Source organism: Nuphar pumila, chromosome 6 (assembly GCF_984573655.1).
Source record: "Nuphar pumila chromosome 6, dmNupPumi1.hap1.1, whole genome shotgun sequence".
Lineage (NCBI taxonomy): Eukaryota > Viridiplantae > Streptophyta > Magnoliopsida > Nymphaeales > Nymphaeaceae > Nuphar > Nuphar pumila.
The window spans coordinates 30,190,170-30,210,474 of record NC_143254.1 but is presented as its reverse complement, the minus strand read 5'-3'; the positions used below and the strand labels follow the sequence as shown (position 1 = coordinate 30,210,474).

At 38.3% G+C, this 20,305-nt stretch overlaps 1 protein-coding gene across 1 annotated transcript in view; it reads left to right on the top strand.

The window, feature by feature from the left end:
- The window catches only part of LOC149834530 (AP-1 complex subunit gamma-2-like), a 92,639-nt gene that overhangs the window by 31,409 nt on the left and 40,925 nt on the right, over positions 1–20,305 (top strand). The window contains exons 6-12 of the mRNA XM_090011466.1: positions 978–1,132; positions 2,306–2,396; positions 10,024–10,187; positions 10,304–10,358; positions 11,774–11,896; positions 11,985–12,080; positions 16,103–16,230. Coding sequence (XP_089867592.1) covers positions 978–1,132; positions 2,306–2,396; positions 10,024–10,187; positions 10,304–10,358; positions 11,774–11,896; positions 11,985–12,080; positions 16,103–16,230 — 812 coding nt within the window. The remainder of the gene's footprint in view (positions 1–977; positions 1,133–2,305; positions 2,397–10,023; positions 10,188–10,303; positions 10,359–11,773; positions 11,897–11,984; positions 12,081–16,102; positions 16,231–20,305) is intronic.

Below are 20,305 nucleotides of genomic sequence, written 5' to 3'. Positions count from 1 at the left end.
CATTGCATTATCTGTGCCTTTCCAATGTTTCTATTGTTCAGGGAATTATATTTCTGGCGTAAAGGACCATTCCTCGACATAGTTGATAATTTCCATCTTTTCTGTCCATATCCATAACTGCCTTCTCTATGTGGTGCCCTTTTCTCTTTTGTTTGTGCTGTCACATGAGTCATGTCTAATCTTTCTACTATAATTTTACTAAGCCAAGTCCATAAGCCTTCATGTTCCTCAAAAAAATTTTTAGTTACCACCAGAGGTATTTTCTTTTCTGACATGATTGTATTTGAAAAGGTGTTCTTGTCAGTTTAAGAGCTAGTTTGTCTATTTAAATCATAGTCACCTGTATCGTTAAAGGTAATTTCCCGGCAAGGGTATTTCTCGGAGAGATTTTCAAAAGTTGATAAATCTCGGGAATATCTTGGCACAATCTCAGGAGTTTAAAAAATTGAAAAAATATAAATAACAACAAAAAACCAAAGAAAATAATAAGTTTTGTATTCTTTTTCTTCTAAAAATAAAAATAAACATGTTTTAAAGGTTTTTGAATATAAAAAAATAAAAAAATAGGAAATTCAAACTATAAAATAAAATAGAAAATATCGTGATAATATCAAGATATTATCGCGATATTTTTGATTTGCCTATATTTTGAAAATATCGTGATATATTCCCGATATTATAGGCAAGCTTGAAATTGCGGATAATATCACTATATATTCAAAATGTCGGCGATATCGGTGACAGTGATTTAAATGTAGGTTTCCTTGATCTTTTAATTAAACTTATAAAGAACTTCACAATTTTTTCATCAAACTCCTTACAATGGGTTTCAGAAAAATTCCTACATTAACACTGGTTGTATTAGGTGTATTCTAAGCTGCCACTATCTGTTTCTCATTCTCATAAATGATTTGCTTATTTTGGTATCTGAAAATTCATATGTTGATGATCTTTGATTAATTCAATTCTCCTTTTAGGTGGCAACTAGTACAGAGTCTAACAAAAATGCTGGAAACGCCATACTATATGAATGTGTTGAAACAATTATGAGGATTGAAGCTATTGGTGGGCTGCGTGTTCTTGCTATTAACATTCTGGGAAGATTTTTGTCGAATCGTGACAATAATATCAGGTTCTTGTTTTTCTATATAATTTTAATTCCTTGAATGGACAGATATCTCCAGAATGCTAGCTAATTGAACTTTTATAGGTATATAGTGCCTGACATTATTGTGCAAAGTCTGAACTGCATATAGGGCCCTGATCCTGTGAACGTGTGTGTATCACAGACCACGGTGACAAAAGTTAAAAACGGCAAAATCTCGGCAGGCAAAAAAATCGGGATATTTTGAAAATTTTCATAAATCTTGAATTTTTTTCGGCATTCTCGGGAATAAAAAAAATATAAAAAATTATTTTATATAAGAAAATATAAATAAAACACATTTAAAAATAAAAATCTCGGGGGTTTTCATGATAAATATCTTTTAAAAATATAAATATTGTGATATTTGTCACGATTTGAAAATCTCGCAAGAAATTGCCATTTTAAACTTTCAGGCAATTTCTCGCGATATATTGGTGAGATTTTTATAAATCTCTCGATATTTGTCACAGAGACACAGACTATAACTCCTTTTCATTTCCAGCATTACCATGGCTGGAAACTGGTCGCACGTTTCTTCATCATGGTTCCCTTAGTAATATGGTTTGCATTGTTCTGTGCTTCTTGACCAACCAAAACCCCTCTATTTGGATGCCAGCATCAGACCTGGTAGTGACATGAAACTTTGTAGTTCCATCATAAGTAGCAATATTTGGGGCCACTACGGTTTTGTTGACCAAACAAAACCCATCTCCTTGACTGGCACTGTTTTAACACTGGATTGGCTGGGAACGGGTAAGGTTGTGCCCACCCACAGGTAGTGCCATTCATCATGGATGCTGCTGCCTAAACAATTTCCATCCAATCAGTGATGGTTGGTACTAGAAAACCCTAGTGTGGCAAGTTGATGCACATAATTGTACAAGATATTTTTCCACACGCACACATATGCACACACACACACAGATAGTTTGGGGGTGGGGGGTGGGGGTTGGGGGAGGGCAGGGGAGAGGAGGTAGGGAGGGGTAGCAACAACTGCAGCATCAGAGTATGATTTAGGAATTTAGACCAAGCAAAATTTTTCACTTTTCAGTAGCCATGTTTGGGCATGGTGTAGTATTGAGTGTGAGCGTTACAACCACTTTGTTGTTTGAAAGTGCAGCTTCAATATATGTAACAAGTGTTTTGGTTTTTAACCAGATATGTTGCTTTAAACATGTTGATGAAGACCGTCACAATGGATACCCAGGCAGTGCAAAGGCATCGGAATACAATAGTGGAGTGTGTAAAGGTTATGGACTATTGTTGTATTTGTGTTTTTTTAAATGAAGCATTATTAGCACTGCCACTGCATATATCCATTTTATTATTGTTGTGTTTAGATTATCTTAAAAACTTTTATTTATCTGTTTATAAATGTTTGGCTTGCTCCTGAACATGTGAATCAGGTGCAGGATTCCTGAATGCTCCTTTTAGAACATCTCTTGCCTTTTGTGGTGCCCGTATGTGATAATTACTGGCACCCTTTATCATTGAATCATGTCTTAACGTTTTGACAATTTAGGAATAGAAGTCATTGAAAGACTTGTAAAGGATGAACTGCTTTTAGGTATAGCTGAGAAAAACATTGCTTCAAGTAATGCTAAAAAAGAAGAAGAAAGCATCAGATGAATGAACAGTTAAAACATGTAATTGAAGGATTTTCTATTGGTAAAGGATGACCTACTAGTACTAGGGTAAAAGAAAATTGCCGAAAACTCTTTCGGTCCTAGAATGGAGGAAGGAGAGACGGAAGGCGGGGGGAGGGGGGGGGGGGAGGAACGGGTATGGGCGCGGACTACGGATGGTGTCCCTCTTTAGGAGGGTTCACGTCCATTAAAGGTGGAGGGGTCTCCCAAGCAGAGTCATGTAGGAAGCTCATCAATGCTCCATCCTTGTCTCCCCCTAGGTCATGGATGAGTATTGTTGAGGGTCAACAACAAGGAACAGGGATTCCAATAAGGGTTTGCAGGGCAGGCGTTGACAGCGCCAAACCGAAGATTACTGTCCCGATGAGTCGTTACAAACAACTGTTGGTACCATTGCAGTATACAACAATCAGTGGTTTCCCTAGAGGGTTAGGAGACATATGGATCTCTTACCGCTACATGTTTGCCTCTCTGATCTCCCAATGGCTAGAGATGCCAGGGCTTACCCTCTCAGGGTTGAAGGAATGTTTGTTTCTGATCACAACCCTTTCAAAAGAACAATTCAAAATCATCTCCCGCAAAGGTGCGTGGTGCGTTGTCAGGAAAACCCTGGTGATTAACCTTTGGAAATCGGGGCCGCCGATCCTGTTTGAGGTGAACACCCCACTTCCTTTATGGATTCAACTACCCGACCTCTCTCCAGAGTTATGGTTGAAGGATATTTTTGAAAGCATCGCAGAAGCCCTTGGGGGGGAATACACTGGAGTGGATGGGTACACCAGATCGAAGGAGAGAAGGCAATTTGCCTGAGTTAAAATCGAAGTGCCTCTCGATTTTCAACCTCAATCGCTAGTTGAAATCGAGGTAGAAAGAGGTATCTAATACGTGCACGAGATCATATATGAGAACATTATCAAATACTATTCCATATGTGGATCGATTTCTCACTCTACGGGACAATGCGCTTAGAATCAACCGACCAGTCAAGGTGTAGAAGAGGACCCAAACCAGGGGTGGTCTTAGGTTCGAATCTCTTGGAGGACACGCCAAAATTCCTAAGAGGAACCAATTCGAGGCCTTCTAGGGAGACAACAAGACAATGATAAAGCTAAACCAGGTAGAGGCCGCAGAGATAGGGGATGGGAAAATTCAGGAGGGGACCCATGGTATGGAGTTAGAGGAAGGGCTTACAGGGGATGGTGGCGCTCATGCTGCTACGAAGTCTTGATCCTTGTCGAAGACAACTCAAGCTAACCTCCCTCTTTCGTGTATCATGGGGCAATCAGGGAAGCCAATACATGCTGACCACCTTGGTGGAGGGAAGAGAGAAACGGAAGAAGGGGTGGAGATGCTGATCAAGTCGTTGGTTGCAGAGCCAGTAAAGGCGGACACACTATCAAGCATGCTGCTAGAACCCTGGACTAGACTGGAGAGACATGATGATCAAGGCACCAATCCCCATGAGACCCTATGCAGACAGACACTTGTTGAGCCGATTGTCGCATCAGAAGGCCAGGTACGTATCTCTGGATCCATGTATGATGCCTTAAAAGAAGAGCCAAACAGTTTCTCAACAGATTCGAAACTTGGTCTGGATTTCCCACCAGGTTTCACAAACTCTGTTATGCTCCCTGTTAATGCTAACAAGAAGGAGAATATGGATCCTGGTGCGGGTTTGGACCAGTCTATGAAGACCCGATCCATGTACAAATGCAAATCCCTGCAACCAAGAGGTAGCGGTAAAGAAAATGTGGGGGCCGGCTGTGCCTCCCATAAGGCCTTTAAGCTTAAAGGAGCCTCGGGTAAGTGTCAACCCAGGGGCTCCGATCTGCCTTGGGCATGACAACCAAAAAATTTGGGGAAGACGATACATGGAGCCAGTTGTAAAGAGGTGGACCCAGAAGTCAGGGGACTGATGGAGGAAGATAAGGAGCAGAAGGTGAGCCCTCAGTTCTTTTTTCCTACCCCCTCAAATGTATCTAATGAATCTCATGTCTTGGAACATTAGGGGTTTGAGTCGCCGGTGGGCCCGTAGACAAATCCTTGAAGTTCTTCGTTCACAACATGTTGATCTAGCTTTTTTGTTAGAAACAAAAATCTCAAAGGATAAGGAACAATAAATGGTTAAGGAGTTCCAAGGGTTTGAAATCTCAAGGAACTTTGAGGTGTCTGAACCAGAGTTACCAGAAGCTTCTTAGGTAGGTGGGAAGTGCGCTTCCAGGAAACTCGCTTTGGAAGCGCAATACTCTTCGCTTTTGAAACTTCATGGGAATCTCGATTCCCCCACACTTCTATGCTTCCCACATGCATGGTCTATGCTTCCTATATGCTTTTCTCACATTTCTTTTCATGTTTTTCATGTATTTCTTCTCACGCTTTCACTCACTTTACATGTACTTTCTCTAAATTGGTAACCATCATTGTTAGATTTTAACAAAAAATTAACTCTTTTACTAAAAAATCATAAAATATAAGAATAATCAATTTTATTTTAGTTTTTATTTGCCTCTTGTTCGATTTGTATTTAGTTACCATATTGCTTCATTTTTTATTCCTATTTCGCTTCAAACTGATACATCTCTTCCCGCTTCCTATAAATTTTAAAATGCCTCATTTTTTGCTTCCGCTTCCCGTATCTTTTCCCGCTTCCGCTTCCTAGTTTGGTAACCTTGGTCTGAACAAAGCCATATTATTTGTGTCTGGAACCCAGCATCAGTGAAAGTAGTAGTGTATTGTTCAGATCAATTGATGACAATCATCGCTGAATACTGGAATGAGATTATGGTTGCCTTTGATCTGTACGGAAGAAATGAAGCGTGTAAACGAGAGCAGCTGTGGCATCAGCTGCGGTAGCACCCTAGGAACAGTCCTTGGATAGTCGCAGGGGATTGGAATACTACAAGACACCTGATAGAAGAAGTGGGATCGAGGTTTGGTCATACAGACGACCTTTTTAACATGATAGAGGAATGTGGCTAATCTGAAATTCAGATCTCGGATGCTGCCCTAACTTGGCACAATTGCCAGAAGGGGCAATTTTTTAAAGCAAGTTGCCTTGACAGATGTTTGGTGAATGATCTTTCAGCGTTTCCCAAATTCAGAAGGAAGTTGATTCCCAAACTAGTTTCAGACCATAATGGGCTCTTGATCTCTTCGGTCCCCTATTTCAAACTGGTCACCTCCTTCAAGTTTTTCAAGCGTTGGACGCTTAGAGAAGAATGTGAACAAATCATTAAATTGAGTTGGGACTGAAGTCCGGGGCCCGGCAATGTTTATGGTGAATACTCGGTTGACAATGACTAAAAGGAACCTTGAAAAATGGGCTAAATCTTCTCTTGGATCCATATATGAGAGAATCAAGGCTATCAGTGTGGAGCTAGAGGTATGTCAACAATTGTCTGATAAAGGGGATCCTGAAGGAATATTGAAAGAACTGAGCCTGTAGGATGAACTCCAATAAATGTAAGAAATGGTAGAGTCAATGTGGAAGCAGAAATCTCGATGTCGTTGGCTTGAGGAGGGCGATCACAACATGTCCTTCTTCAACTCTTTATATAATAGGAACATAAAGAGGAATCACATTTCCTCGATAATTTTGGATGATGGTACAACTATTAAAGAGAATGAAGGGATCAAAGAGGATTGGTTAAGTTCTTTGTGAACTTATTTCGGGAAAATGCCACTGATCATATCACGTTCTCAGGGGATAGATGGGGAAAATGTTTTGTTGGAAAAAGAGGCTACCGATGTGGAAGTTAAAGACAATTTTTGAGCTTGAAGGAGAGAGCGCCCCGAGGCCGGATGGCTTCCCTGGTTTCTTCTACCAAAAATTTTGGCATATAGTTGGTGAAGATGTCTCAAAAGCTGTCAAGAATTTCTTCCATACAGGGAAGTTGTTGAAGAAAGTGAACTGCATGAACAGAGCCTTAATCCCAAAGATTGAGGGAGCCAATAGGTTGTCCAAATTTTGGCCTATAGGTCTTTGCAATTTTCTATATATAGTGATCTCGAAAATTATAGTCAATAGAATGAAGGGTCCTCTTAGTAGAATTATCAGTTGGAATCAATAGGATTTCCTGAAAGGTCTCATCATTCAAGAGAGTATTCTCATGGCTCTTGAGATGATAGACTCCATGTTCTCTAGCAAGAAAAAGGGAGTGATTTTTAAGACCGACATGGCCAAAGCATATGATAGGGTGGATTGGAACTTCCTTGAAGATACTCTATTGTTTTTTGGATTTGGCAGGAATTGGACAAATAGGATCACGATTTGTGTCAGATCCCCATCCTATGCAGTAATCGTTAATGAGGTGGTGAGTCGGCAATTTTGGGGCAGTAGAGGTATCTGCCAAGGAGACCCCATATCCCCCTCCCTGTTTCTACTCGTTATAAAAAGGTTCGCCAGGAATCTGAATCTCTCAGATTCGCGGGGCCTCATTGATCCAGTTGACATAGGAGGGCTCAAGTGACACCACTCTTTTTATGTGAATGATGCATTATTCTTCCTTAGAGATCATTCCCAATCCGTTCCCTAGTTCCTGCAGTGCCTGGCATCCTTTGAGGCAATGTCGGGACTCAAGATTAGCAAAGAGAAGTCTATCCTTGTTACTTGCAATCTATCTCACGACAGAGAAGGTGTAATTGCTAGATGGAGTGGATGGAAACCGAAGAAGCTTTCCTTCACCTACCTGGGTCTTCACCTTTTCAAAGGGAAGTTGAAAAAGGTAATGTGCGAACCTTTGGTGAATAAGTTCCGAGCTAAGATGAAACTTTGAAACGGCAAACAACTCTCTCTAGCGGCAAGAGTGGTCATCATTCAGGCGGTTCTTCAGTCTTTTCCTGGTTATTGGATGGGGGCTTTCATGCTCCCAGACAATATAATCAACTCCATAGAAAGGATGATATGTAATTTCCTCTGGCAAAGAATGGGCGGGAATAACCATTCACACCTCATGTTGGGAATGCATCTGCAAACCGCGTGAGGAAGCAGGCCTGGGCATTCGAATACTGAAGGAAATGAACCTGTCACAGCTTGCTAAATTGGCTTGGAAAGTGGCCAACCAGTCGGACACCCCTTGGGTTCGGATTGTTCGCAGCAAGCACCACAAGATGGAATCCATGTGGGTCCCAGTTAAAAGTAGGCTTGGCATGTATGGGTGGAAGGGCGTCAAACAGGGAGCAACTGCCATCCTAGATCAAGTTAGATGGGAGATAGGTGGAGTTTTGGTTTGACCCTTGGTGTACCCAATAACCACTTGTCCGCCACTTGCCGGTCAATACAAAACAGGTTTTATACCACAATCTTCGAACCTTTAAGGTTTGCGACCTACTGGACATCTCTCATGCACCAAACAGCAGCTACGTGGAATCCATCATGAAGGCCCCAGATTCCATTATGCGGATAGTTGCTCATCAAAAGTGGATGCCAGGCTTGCCAGACTGTATCAGATGGCTGCCCGACGATGGGTTCTCTTCGAAGTCAGCGTGGGAATCTCTAAGAGCCCGAGGTCAAGGGAAGAAATTTTGAGTTCATTTGGGTCAAGAAAGCTTTTCCCAGGGCAGCAGTCACTCTCAAATGGGCATTTGGGGAGCGATTACTCACCCATGACAGGCTGCACAAGTTGGGACATCAATTCCCTAGTCACTGCGAATTTTGTGAAGCAGCAAATGAAGATCCAATCCATCTTTTCTTGCTATGCCCAGTAACGGGAAGGATATGGAGATCCATATCCAACTTATATGGCGTCCAATGGAAGCCAACAGGTAACCTGATCAGTGATGCTCACTCTTGGTTCAATATCAAATTCAAAGCCAAGACTGTTGGATGGATCTGGGAAAGGACTTTCCAAGTCGTCATTTGGATGATGTGGAAGATGAGAAACATGCAAATTTTTGGAGCAGAACGCCGAACTTCTAAGCAGTTGCAAAAGGATGGTTTCATGACAGTGAGGGAACACGTTCTACAAGTGCTCGGCAACTCGGAAGATGTGGTCGCCACTCGCTGGAGATGTTTGCTGTGTTGGTTCTCGCTAAAACCGGACTGGATTCAGGTATGTATTTGTGGCATTTTTCAATCTGGATGGCACTTTGGGTACACAATCTGAAACCACACTGGCTCCTATTCCTTGGCAGGCTGCTTTTCCTCCATGAGGTTGTTGGAGGAGAAGGAATGGTGTGGGTGGGAGTACATTCTTTCGTTAGCTAATTCTGATTCTAAAGTTATCATAGAATCAGGAAGAGCTGATTTGGTGGCCAGGGTCAAGATTTTTTTGGACGGAAGAGACCAAGGTAGTGCTATTCTTCAGGGAGGGGATTTTTTGTACAGTGTAGATAGAGTAATCATTCAGAAACCAATATTAAATTTGAATTATACGGCTAGGTTATTAGGTAAATTAGCGATGGGGGGAATCCAAAAATTGTGGAAGGATCACCCCTTGACTGGACTCCATCTAAGGCGAACATATGATCTCTTTGCATTGATGTTATTTGTTTCTTCACCCAAGCACCTGCACTTAGGAGTCAACAGTGTGCTGGGATTGGACCTGCCACCCAAGCACCTGCGCTTAGGAGTCAACAGTGTTTTATTTGTTGGCACTAGCATAGTCTTGCCACATCCAAAATGTGAATTTGTTGGTGTCCTGGTGCTTACCATGTTCAGATGGTTCATAGTCATCCACTGTTTTATGAGAAAAAATTGATGCATGATGAGTCAATCATTAGGTATCAAACATTTCTTTTGTGGTTTGCTCATTATTTGATAATGATGTGAGTGAAAATGAGGGATTTGTTTTGGCAATTAGATTGAGCTGCATACTATGAGAAAACAAGGGAAAATCATTGACTAATGTTTTTGAACTAGATCATCTTAAGAATGACATTCTAGCAGCTCTGGATTTTTGTCTTTTCACCATCTAAAAAAGATGTTCCTTGTTAGGGGATATTCTTCTTCTTAACTAGTTTTCTGTTGACTGGGTCATTTCATTCCATTAGAATGATTGAGATTGCTCTAGAAACTTGTCCACTTTCCTCTATGCAGGTTAAAAAAGATTCAATAAATACCATAAGTCATGGCTTCCCGTAGTATTTATCATTAATCAAGCTTATATTCCAATTATTTATATTTGCTCTATATAAAATGACTAGTATTTTTATTACAACATTTGCAGCTCGATTACAATTTCTGTACTATTTGTCTCATGGAGTTTGTGATCACTTATGTAAAAAATGCAGGATTCAGATGCTTCAATTAGGAAGAGAGCACTTGAACTAGTTTTTGTTTTGGTCAATGACAGCAATGTTAGACAATTGACAAAAGAGCTTATTGATTATCTGGAAGTTAGTGATTCAGAGTTCAAAGATGATCTTACAGCCAAAATTTGTTCAATCGTGGAGAAGTACGTACTGTACTGTTTGATGGGTCTGATAATCTGATTCTTTGCTCCCTCTCTCTCTCTCTCACACACACACACACATCACGGGTCATTCTGTTTACTACTTCTTTCTGTCACAGGTTTTCATCGGATAAACTGTGGTATATTGATCAGATGCTGAAAGTTCTGTCAGAGGTATGGCACTCGAATTACACAATGTTATATGTCAGATATTATTTGTAAGTTCTTAATGTTCAATATTTTTTTATGTGGGCATGTGATATCTTGGATTTCCTATTTTCTGAAATAACAGATGCTTTTAATGAGTATTATGTGTATAAGCAAAGGTCCACTTGTGAGAACTAAAAGTAACTTTATATGTTGTTGGTGAAAGATGATTGTGAGGTGAATGAATAGCTAAAGGTTTATGAAAGACGTTGGTTGATGGCTTCCATCTTGTGATAGGAAGCTTTCAAGGCAACTACAATCATTGTGATTTGGTTTAAAACTTGCGAGTATTTTCTTGACCCTTATTCTGAAAATTGGGGCCATTTTTGAGATTTTTATGTGTTTCTCTTGCTGAGTTTTGCAATTTGAGATGCAGTAGTGGCCTTTAATGCTTTAGACTCTTTCTTCCTTGTTTTTATGTTTCTATATTGGCTATTCGGAGTTTCTGTTTTTTGTAGGATTCTGGGATGGATTTTGAAGTTGTTGAATTGACTTGATTTCTACCCAGGAAACACTAGCACAATTTTAGTTTCCTTGTTTTGGTTGGGGCTGCATGCAAAACTTGGTGGTCCACGAACCATCTAGTGCATTTTTTTGCTTGAAATTGCATTCAGATATGGAAAGATACATTGGTTTTCTCCACTGGAATTGTTTATTTGTCAGTTTCATGAATTTTCTGGTGATATTTTGGAAGCTAGGAAGTTTGTGAAAGTTTAATTGTGTGTGAGAGAGCGTATCTAGCATGACTTCTGTGGAGGGGGGACTTCGACAGGATGGGCAACCCTTTTTGTTTCTGGGTCTCACCAAGAAAAACATGGTTTGGGCTGCGACCGCTGCTGATAATGATTAGGAGGTTCGGCAAGGTGCCAACCTATTTCACCACTAAGAACTTGTCCTGGTCTTCTCGAGTCACCACTTCTTTCATAATTGGAACTCACAATCAGTCAAATTGTTGCTGAAGCCTGTTGCATCTTTTGCTCAAGCAACATTATACTGTCTTATGTAGTGACTTTGAATCTGGTGCTTTATGCACTGCAGTTGTCTGCTAAAATAAATCTTGTTCAGGATGTCTGTTTATCATTTGATACTAACTGGTCATGATTTGGATCCTGTGCTTATGTTTGAATCTGTGTTCTCATTTTTAGTTTTATGTCATGATGGTTTTATTATGTGTGTGGTATGATAACAAGGATTCTAATATATCAAGCTAAAGAATGAAAATCATGTTGGAATAAAAATCATGATCATGTTTGGGCTTCTGTTTCAAAAATTTATGGATGACATTTGGCTAACTAATTTTAGCATGTCAAAGACGCCCTTCTTGTTAGTTAATATGTTCGTTTCTTTCGTCTATAGTCTCATTTTATCATTGCACTCCATAGGCTGGAAATTATGTCAAAGATGAAGTGTGGCATGCTCTTATAGTTGTTATAAGCAATGCACCAGAACTTCAAGGCTATACTGTTAGATCCCTCTATAAGGCACTCCAAGCTTCAAATGATCAGGTTTTGCACACCATACTTCTAATGACTTCCATATTCTATTTCAATTTATTATTCTGATTCCAGCCCCTGATAAATTGTATTCAACCAGGAAAGTCTTGTTCGAGTAGCAGTTTGGTGTATTGGTGAATATGGAGAAATGTTGATCAACCATGCTGGTGAACTTGAAGGAGAGGAACCAATAACTGTATGTGCATCCCTTTGCTTTTTGTTTTTTCAAATTGTATTTCATGCTGAAAGCACATTTATGATGATGCAAGCAGCAATTTATTTACTGCAAAAGGAATCAAGTGAGATGATGGAAGAACCTTAGCTGTGTCTGATAACCATTGGAGGAAGCAAGGCTGAATTTGAGCCTAATTAATATGGCAAGCTTTGTGCTTATTGAAATCATCAAATTAGGTTTAGATTTGAGTAGGCAGTTTAAACATGGCTATAATATAGTATGCAGTCTGATGAGGATCAGGTATATACAGATCTGAAAAATAAATACCAATTCTCATATCACGTGATCCATATGAGATCAAAGAGAAAAGAGCATCATAAAAGTGAACTATGCTCCCCCACAATCCTTTAAAATTGTGTTATATATATACAAGCTATAACCCATATTGGAAAGTCCAGAGATGCGTATGGCATTATAAGTTACCACAAAAAACCAATTAAAAAAATGCAAATGAATCAGAAAAATTTAGGAAAAATCATCAAATTAAATAAAAAAGAAATCAAATTTAGACACTAATTAAGCACAGATGTACCTGCTAAAACATGCTAAATAAACGAAACATCTAATAAAAAAATATTTGCTAAGAGTCACATCGATCATCAATAGATGATTATCTATTGTATATGTATATATATTAGGGTCAAAGTTCATTAAAAATACTCAATAATTTTCTTTGTTTGTTGCAACTTCTAGTTGTTTGAGATGGTGAGTCATCTTCATCTTCCAAATCAAAGATGACCTCTTGCTTTGTTTCTCCGAAGGATGCAACCAATGCTTGTACCTTTGTTCTATCATTTTTACAAAGCTTGCAACAAACTCTTACAAACATTAAATGGAATATGAGGATGGGTATATGATCATATAGTGAAGATGTTGTGGCCTACAACATGGCATTTAAATTTATATAAACTACCATACATTAGCCTGTTAAGAACCGGTTGGGTCATGTGTTTCTTTCCAAACCTGATCCCTTGGAGAACCGGGCGTAAATCCAGCTCATTACTAAATGGGTCAGGTCATGCTCAAAGCCCGACGGGCTGAGCTCCAAACAGGCCTGGGCCAGGCCGGCCCAGCCTATTGCCCATCACTAAAGTAACTATGATGTATGGCCATCTTCAAATGCTTGCTTATGGACAATGAGTTCTTTGGTTTTTAAGCCACTAGGTTTCTATTTTGTACAAATGCACTTCAATTTTAACCAGGTAATCACAACCACATTGATGGAATTTTATTGTAAACCCTTCAGGGCGATTTTAATATTTTTGCAACATTCATTGCCAAGATTATAACATGTGCCTCTAATTATGCTAGCAGATGATTAGCTTTTCTTATGGAAACAGGTGGATGAAGGCCAAACAACCTCCCAATCACTAAGGATCAACTTTGTAGAGTGCCAAGTCTTCATTTTTGGATAATATATGCACTTAAAATCAACTTAAAGAAGAACAAAAGATCTGATATCAATTGCAATAATTGCGTACAATAAAAGCAAAGTGCACATTAATATGAATATTGTAAATGTCAGTACAATTGCCATAGTCACAGATATTGGTTTTAGTAATATCTCCGCAAGGAAAAATCTTAGAATATCATAGTTTTTTCGATAAATCTCGTGAAAATCTCAAAAAATAAAAATGGTGAGAAAGTTAGAAAAGTAAGAAAAAAATACATGTTGCATTAATATGATTTGCCAATATTTTCTGATATTATCAGGATGGATTAAATGTCTGATATTTTCAAAATATCGGGATATTTTATCTTTAAAATTGTTTATTGATTTTAAAGCTTTAATGTTGCAATATTTTCAAAGCTGATATTTGTGACAATGATAGTTACTTAGTACAAAGGGAACAAACAACACTGTGTTCCTATGCATATGCAATAAGCCCTCTAAATTTTGTACAATTAAGAGAACGTTGTGACTCAGTAGTTGATTTGCTGTGATTTTATCTTGATAAATTAAAAACTAAAAATTATAATAGAACATTTTTTTTGATATTTACATGGAGAAACCACCCCCAAGAACAGAGACCTAGCCACGCTGGCTCTGCCTGCCACACTTATGGTCACTGTCCTGGCAGCGTAAAACTTCGTGGGCTTATTACCCCTTGCCCCAGGGAGTCGCCACGCTTCGGCTTGCGCAAGGGGTGATGTCCATGAGATTTGAACCTAGACCACCTGCCTAGCAGCCTTGGCCCCATCCTAGAACATGATAAGTTCAAATTATTCTCCTAAAGCAGGTTTCTTGTTATTCAGATGTCTTTTTTTAATTTTCTGTTTTTCTTTTTCTTTTATTTTTATTTTCAATGTATCAATAATTCTCCCTAAAAAATGTGTTTATTGCAAATTTCTTTTTCTTGTTTTGAAAATCTCAAGAACAACTTTTTTGACCATGAACATAACCACTTAATCACATTAATGGCAAGTTTGTCAAGTTGTGCTATTAGAATTTTGTTTAGCTCAGATAAGCTCTTCCTTGGTTAATGGTTAATTGTTGAAGAAACAATATAGTGGTTTGGAACCTTTGTTCTATACTTTTTAGAACCACTCCTGTTTTGCGCTCTCTCTCTATCTTAGATCCTCAATTGTGGGTATTCTTAGTGACTAATTTTTGTTTATCATGCATGCCATACCTCTAGTCTCTTCCTATAAATAGGGCTGGTAAACGCGCTTGAAGTGTTCAAGTTTGGCTCATTCTTGTTGCGAGCTAAGCCATGTTCGAGATCATAATCAGCCTGAGTAAAAAAGCCGAGTTTGAGCTTGGCTTGTTTATAGAAAAAATACATTGTTTTAGAGCTGGAAGAAATAGGATTGCAAAAAAATACATGTAAAACTGATCTAAAATATATTTCTTACTACCTAACGAACTCATATGACTTGAGCCAAGTTGAGTACCTATTGTTTATATTCAGCTTGCTGAGCCTATTTTACGAGTTTGAATGAGCTCCTTACAAGCCAAACATGACCAAGCCATGAGCGGCTCAGCTTGTTTCCCAGTCCTACCTAAACTCGTGCAGCCTAATAAATAAATTTCCTTGTGCCAACTGGAAACAGTCCTGCAGGATTAGCTTCTCTGATCTTTAATTTCAGGTTAATGCTTTAATATTTAATTGCAGGAGGATTTTATTTTTTTGACTATTCAAATAAGTTTTTTTGGTCAAATAATCATATATGAAAAGTTGCTATTTCTAGATCGATCATAATGACCATATCTCATGATGTAGTGAATTTCATAAAGTAATTTTCAAGTTAGTTTAGAAAAGTTCACAAGGGGTGAACTGTGGTGAAAATAATAGGAAGCTTGTGAAAACCACCTGTGAAACAAATGAAGTACACCTTTATTGGAAAGGCCTCCTTCTACTGTATTTTAGCAACTTATGTAATTTCAACATGATACAAGAAAACTCGTTCATTAATAACATATTTATAAAACAAATGAACAGTGGCATCTCTAAAGGATGTGCTACACCACCTTTTTGAAGGATAGACAGAAATGGGCTTATTTGACAATATGACATTAATGACTAAGGGGGCCCATGCTAAGAAGAGTTTGGCCAGGGCTAAAAAATGGCGGCTGGGAAAGCTAATTAAGATACAGGATGTGAAAATCTCATGCTTATTGATATATAGCGTGATCATTGGCACATATGAATTTGGGATTGACATGACATGTACATAGGATAGACTGTTTTTAAAATTTGAAATGAATTATAATAATATATAATAGTATATTATATATTAGAATTTAGAACATACAAATTTATGCATCTAAATTCAGTTCTTCTAGTATATTTGTCTTTGTCAATTTGTAGTAAATCAATCTTTTCTCTTTGGTGTTGGACCTGTTGATTCTTTCACCAATAATATCTACTGCTGGTACCACTGGTTTTGGTACCTTTCTTTTCCTCTGCTTGTACATTTTAGCTATTTGTTGTATGGTTTTTCATATATCCCAGTGCAACTTAGGCAATTCTGCATTGCAGGTAACTGAATTTGATGCGGTGGAACTCCTTGATAATGTATTGAAACGTCCTGCATCAGATGTCACTACTAAGGCGATGAGCTTGATTGCACTTTTGAAGCTTTCTGCCCGTTTCCAATCCTGTTCCTCGTAAGTTTATCAAAATGTGGTCTTTATTTTAACCCTTCATTGGTTTCTGTGTTTCCTCTTTCTGGAGTTGATGTCTATGTGAGTTTGAATTATATACTTGAAACATATTAAAAATCTCATAAATTTCAAATATTTCCTTACATATATGGGTTTATCCAACCCATATATGTCTGTTGTATATGTATCCTTGTATTTTCTATTGATACAATGCATGTGGAAGCCTCTTGAGGGAGGTGCGACCCACTTCATGACCTGGGTTACTGAACCCATAACAAGTAGAAAACATGCTTCCTACAGGGAGACTTGATAGGATTGTATATACTGCAACATTTTTGTGGTTTCTATATGTATAGAAGCATTTGCATCAGATTTTGATTTCTGAATATGGAAGAGTTTTATGACTTTATATTCGCTTATAAGATGGGCCCCTCACTTTCTGTGATGCAAGTTTTTGTAACAGTATGCCTGCCTGGGCACTTGCAGTAAGCGACCTTTTTAGGTGCTCATTGATTCGGTCTGGAAATATTCTCCTTATTTTCAATCATATCACCTTCTTGTTTTTAGAGTATTTCACCATTCCTATATTTATTAATGTTTCTTGTATTGCCGATTATGGGCATTTTGATCTTTTTGGTGTTGTAATAGTGTCGGCCTAGTAGGAGCTGATTTTCTTTTCTTCTTTTTCTATTTTTTGTTTTTTATTCCTTTTGTGATATGGCTGTTTAGTCGTTGGGCTGCTCCCACTCTCTTTTGCGTGGTTATAAATAGGGATTTTTCCCTTGTATTCCTCAATGCTTTTCTAATCATCTTATTAATATAAATGATTATATTTTTTATATGTGCTCTCTCCTAGTCAGCCATTGTTGGCTCTTTGTATTGTCCCATGTTGTAATTGTGCTTGTGCACTTTGTGTTTGTTCTATTGTATATGCCTTTAGTGGCTCTTGTTTTTTTATTTGTGCTTGGTATCGGGCCATAGTGCTCTTGGACTTGTGGAGAGCCATCAAGTGTTTGTGTGTTCGTGGTGCTTGCAGTGACTCTAGTGGATGTGTTCTTCCACATCTACCTTTTTGTCTCTCTTTCTTCTCACATTTAACATGGAGCATGATTATAAGATAAATCTCTCCTTCAAACTTAATAGTACAAACTACATGATGTGGGCCTCCGCTATGAAAAACAATCTTAAAGGAAACAAAGCTTTGGGGATACGTGGACACTATTCTCAGGCCTCAACTAGTGCTTACCAAGAAGGAGATCAAGTTAAAGCTCTTGAAGGAGATGATCGTGCCAAAGCCATTTGTGAATATCAATCCACAGTAAAAGATTAGGAAAGTAATCATACTCAAATTCCTGTATAGTTTATGTGTAATGAAATGGTGGTCTTCAACAAATGCACAAATAACTCACAAACAAGTGTCTATTGGAGACACTACAAGCATGACCCTTGAAAGGGTATAAAAGGAAGAACACTTGAAAAATAAATAATACTTTATTCATGAACAAAATGCTTAAGAAGCATGGTTATATACATTGAAGGGGTTCACCCCTATATATACAAAAAAGTGGGAGAGAGGAGAGCTCATTTTGAGCTCTCCAAAAGAGACGTTGGATTCCAACGTCTCTTAATATAGCTGTTGGACTACGGTCCAACAACATTTATTATTATAGCTGTTGGACTGTAGTCCAACAACATTTATTATAGCTGTTGGACTACAGTCCAACAACTATTTGCACAGTCAAGTTCCAACAGGAACTTGACTGGATCAAATATCTAGTTTCTATTGAACTAGATGCTAAAAAAGAAAATAAAGAAAAATAAAAAATAAAAAAGAAAATAATAAAAGAAAATATAATAATATTAAATAATATATATATATATATATATATATATATATATATATATATTACAGATTACATTTTAACACTCCCCCTCAAACTTACGGTACAATGAGCGAAAGTTTGTCTAAGAGGAAGTGAAATCTGGGAGCAGCGAGAGGCTTGGTGAAGAAGTCTGCTAATTGATATTCTTATGTAACATATGGCAGATCAATGGTTCCATGTAAGTATTCTTCTCTGACATAGTGACAGTCCATCTCAATGTGTTTAGTGCGCTCATGGAATGTCCGGTTGCTTGCGATGTAGATCGCACTTTTGTTGTCACAGCACATCTTTGAAGCTTGCGTTGCTTTAGCTCCCATATCCGCTAGCAATCGTCTGAGCCAAACAACCTCCATAGTGGTAGTTGCCATGGCTCTGTATTCAGCTTCGGTGGAGGAAAGAGAGACTTTCTGCTGCTTCTTGCACCTCTACGAAATTAAGGTTTCACCTAGGAACACACAAAAACCAGTAGTTGAGTGTCTATTATTGGGATCACCTCCCCAGTCAGCATCAGATTATGCAATTAAATTTAATGAAGATGAAGCAGACAAGAAGAGTCCTCATGAAAGATAGGATTTTAAGTATCTAATAATACACAAAATCGCTCCCATGTGCACGGAGGTGGGAGCATGCTGAAACTGACTGACTGTATGAACTGCATGAGTTATATCTGGCCTAGTAATGGAAAGATAAGAAAGAGCTCCAACAAGCTGTCTATAAGGAGTAGGATCATCAAGAAGTTCTCCATCATCAATTTTCATTTTAACATTGACAACTTCTGGAGTGTCTACTTTCTTATCATCTGTAATTCCAGACCTGGAAACGATATCAAGAGCAAATTTAGATTGAGATATCAAATACCCCCGAGGGGAATAAGCAACTTCAATGCCTAAAAAATATCTTAATAAACCTAAGTCAGTCATTTCAAAGTGAGTTTTAAGAAGAGATTTGATATTTGCAACTCCCTGTTTGTCGCCTCCGGTGATGATCATATCGTCCACATAGAGAAGAAGAATAATGATGCCTGCATCAGATTTCTTAACAAACAAAGCAGTGTCAGTTAAACAAGGTTGAAAACCAATATCAAGCATAACATGACTAAATCGATCATACCAGACTTTTGGAGCCTGTTTAAGACCATAAAGAGTTTTTTCTAGACGAAGAGCTTTACCCTTAGGGATACTAATACCAGGTGGGGCTTCCATGTATACTTCTTCAATGAGATTCCCATTCAGGAAAGCATTTTTGACATCTAATTGAAAGATAGGCTATGTTCTAATAGAGGCCAAGGCTATTAAAGTTCTAACAGTGGTCATACGGGTCACAGGAGCAAATGTTTCTTCATAATCGATGCCATACTCTTGGGCATATCCTTTTGCTACTAAACGGACCTTATATCTTTCCAGGGTCCCATCACTTTTGGTTTTGACTTTGTATACCCACCTACAACCTATAGGTTTCTTACCCGGAGGAATATCTTGTATCGTCCAAGTATTGGCCTTTTCTAGTGCATCCGATTCTATTTTCATGACTTCTATCCATTCTATATGATTTTTTGCTTGAGAATAGGATGATGGTTCAACATATGATTGTATTAATATAATGGCGGCCCTATACGTGGGTGAAAAAGATTCATAAGACACAAATTTTTCTGGAGGTTTAGAGATTCTAGACGTTCTTCTAGGTGAGACTTCAGAGTATTTTTGTAATGCACATGGAAGATTTTGCTCTCTACGTCTTGAATATTGTAGACTAACATCCCTATGGATTTGCTCTTCATTATCATCATTTTCAACAGCAATAGGACTTTGATCATTGTCAAGGTCACATCCAACATCGCATTCATTGGATTTTGAAATTGGATCAATTAAAAACGAGTATTCAGTGACATCCTTGGATTTTTCAAATTCAAAGAAGCTTTCTTTTTCCAAAAAAGATACATTTCTTGACACATATAATTTGTCATTTTGAAAATCGAAACACCTGTAGCCTTTTTGATTATCAGCATATCCTAAAAAGACACATGGGATTGCACGAGGAGAGAGTTTGTCATTTCTGTTGGTGAAAATAAAACATTTGCATCCAAAGACTCTTAATCTAGAATAATCTGGAGTTAAGTTAACAAGCTTTTCTATTGGAGTTGTATTCTTTAATGAGGAAGATGGCATCCTATTAATGAGGTAGGTGGCAGTTAGGAC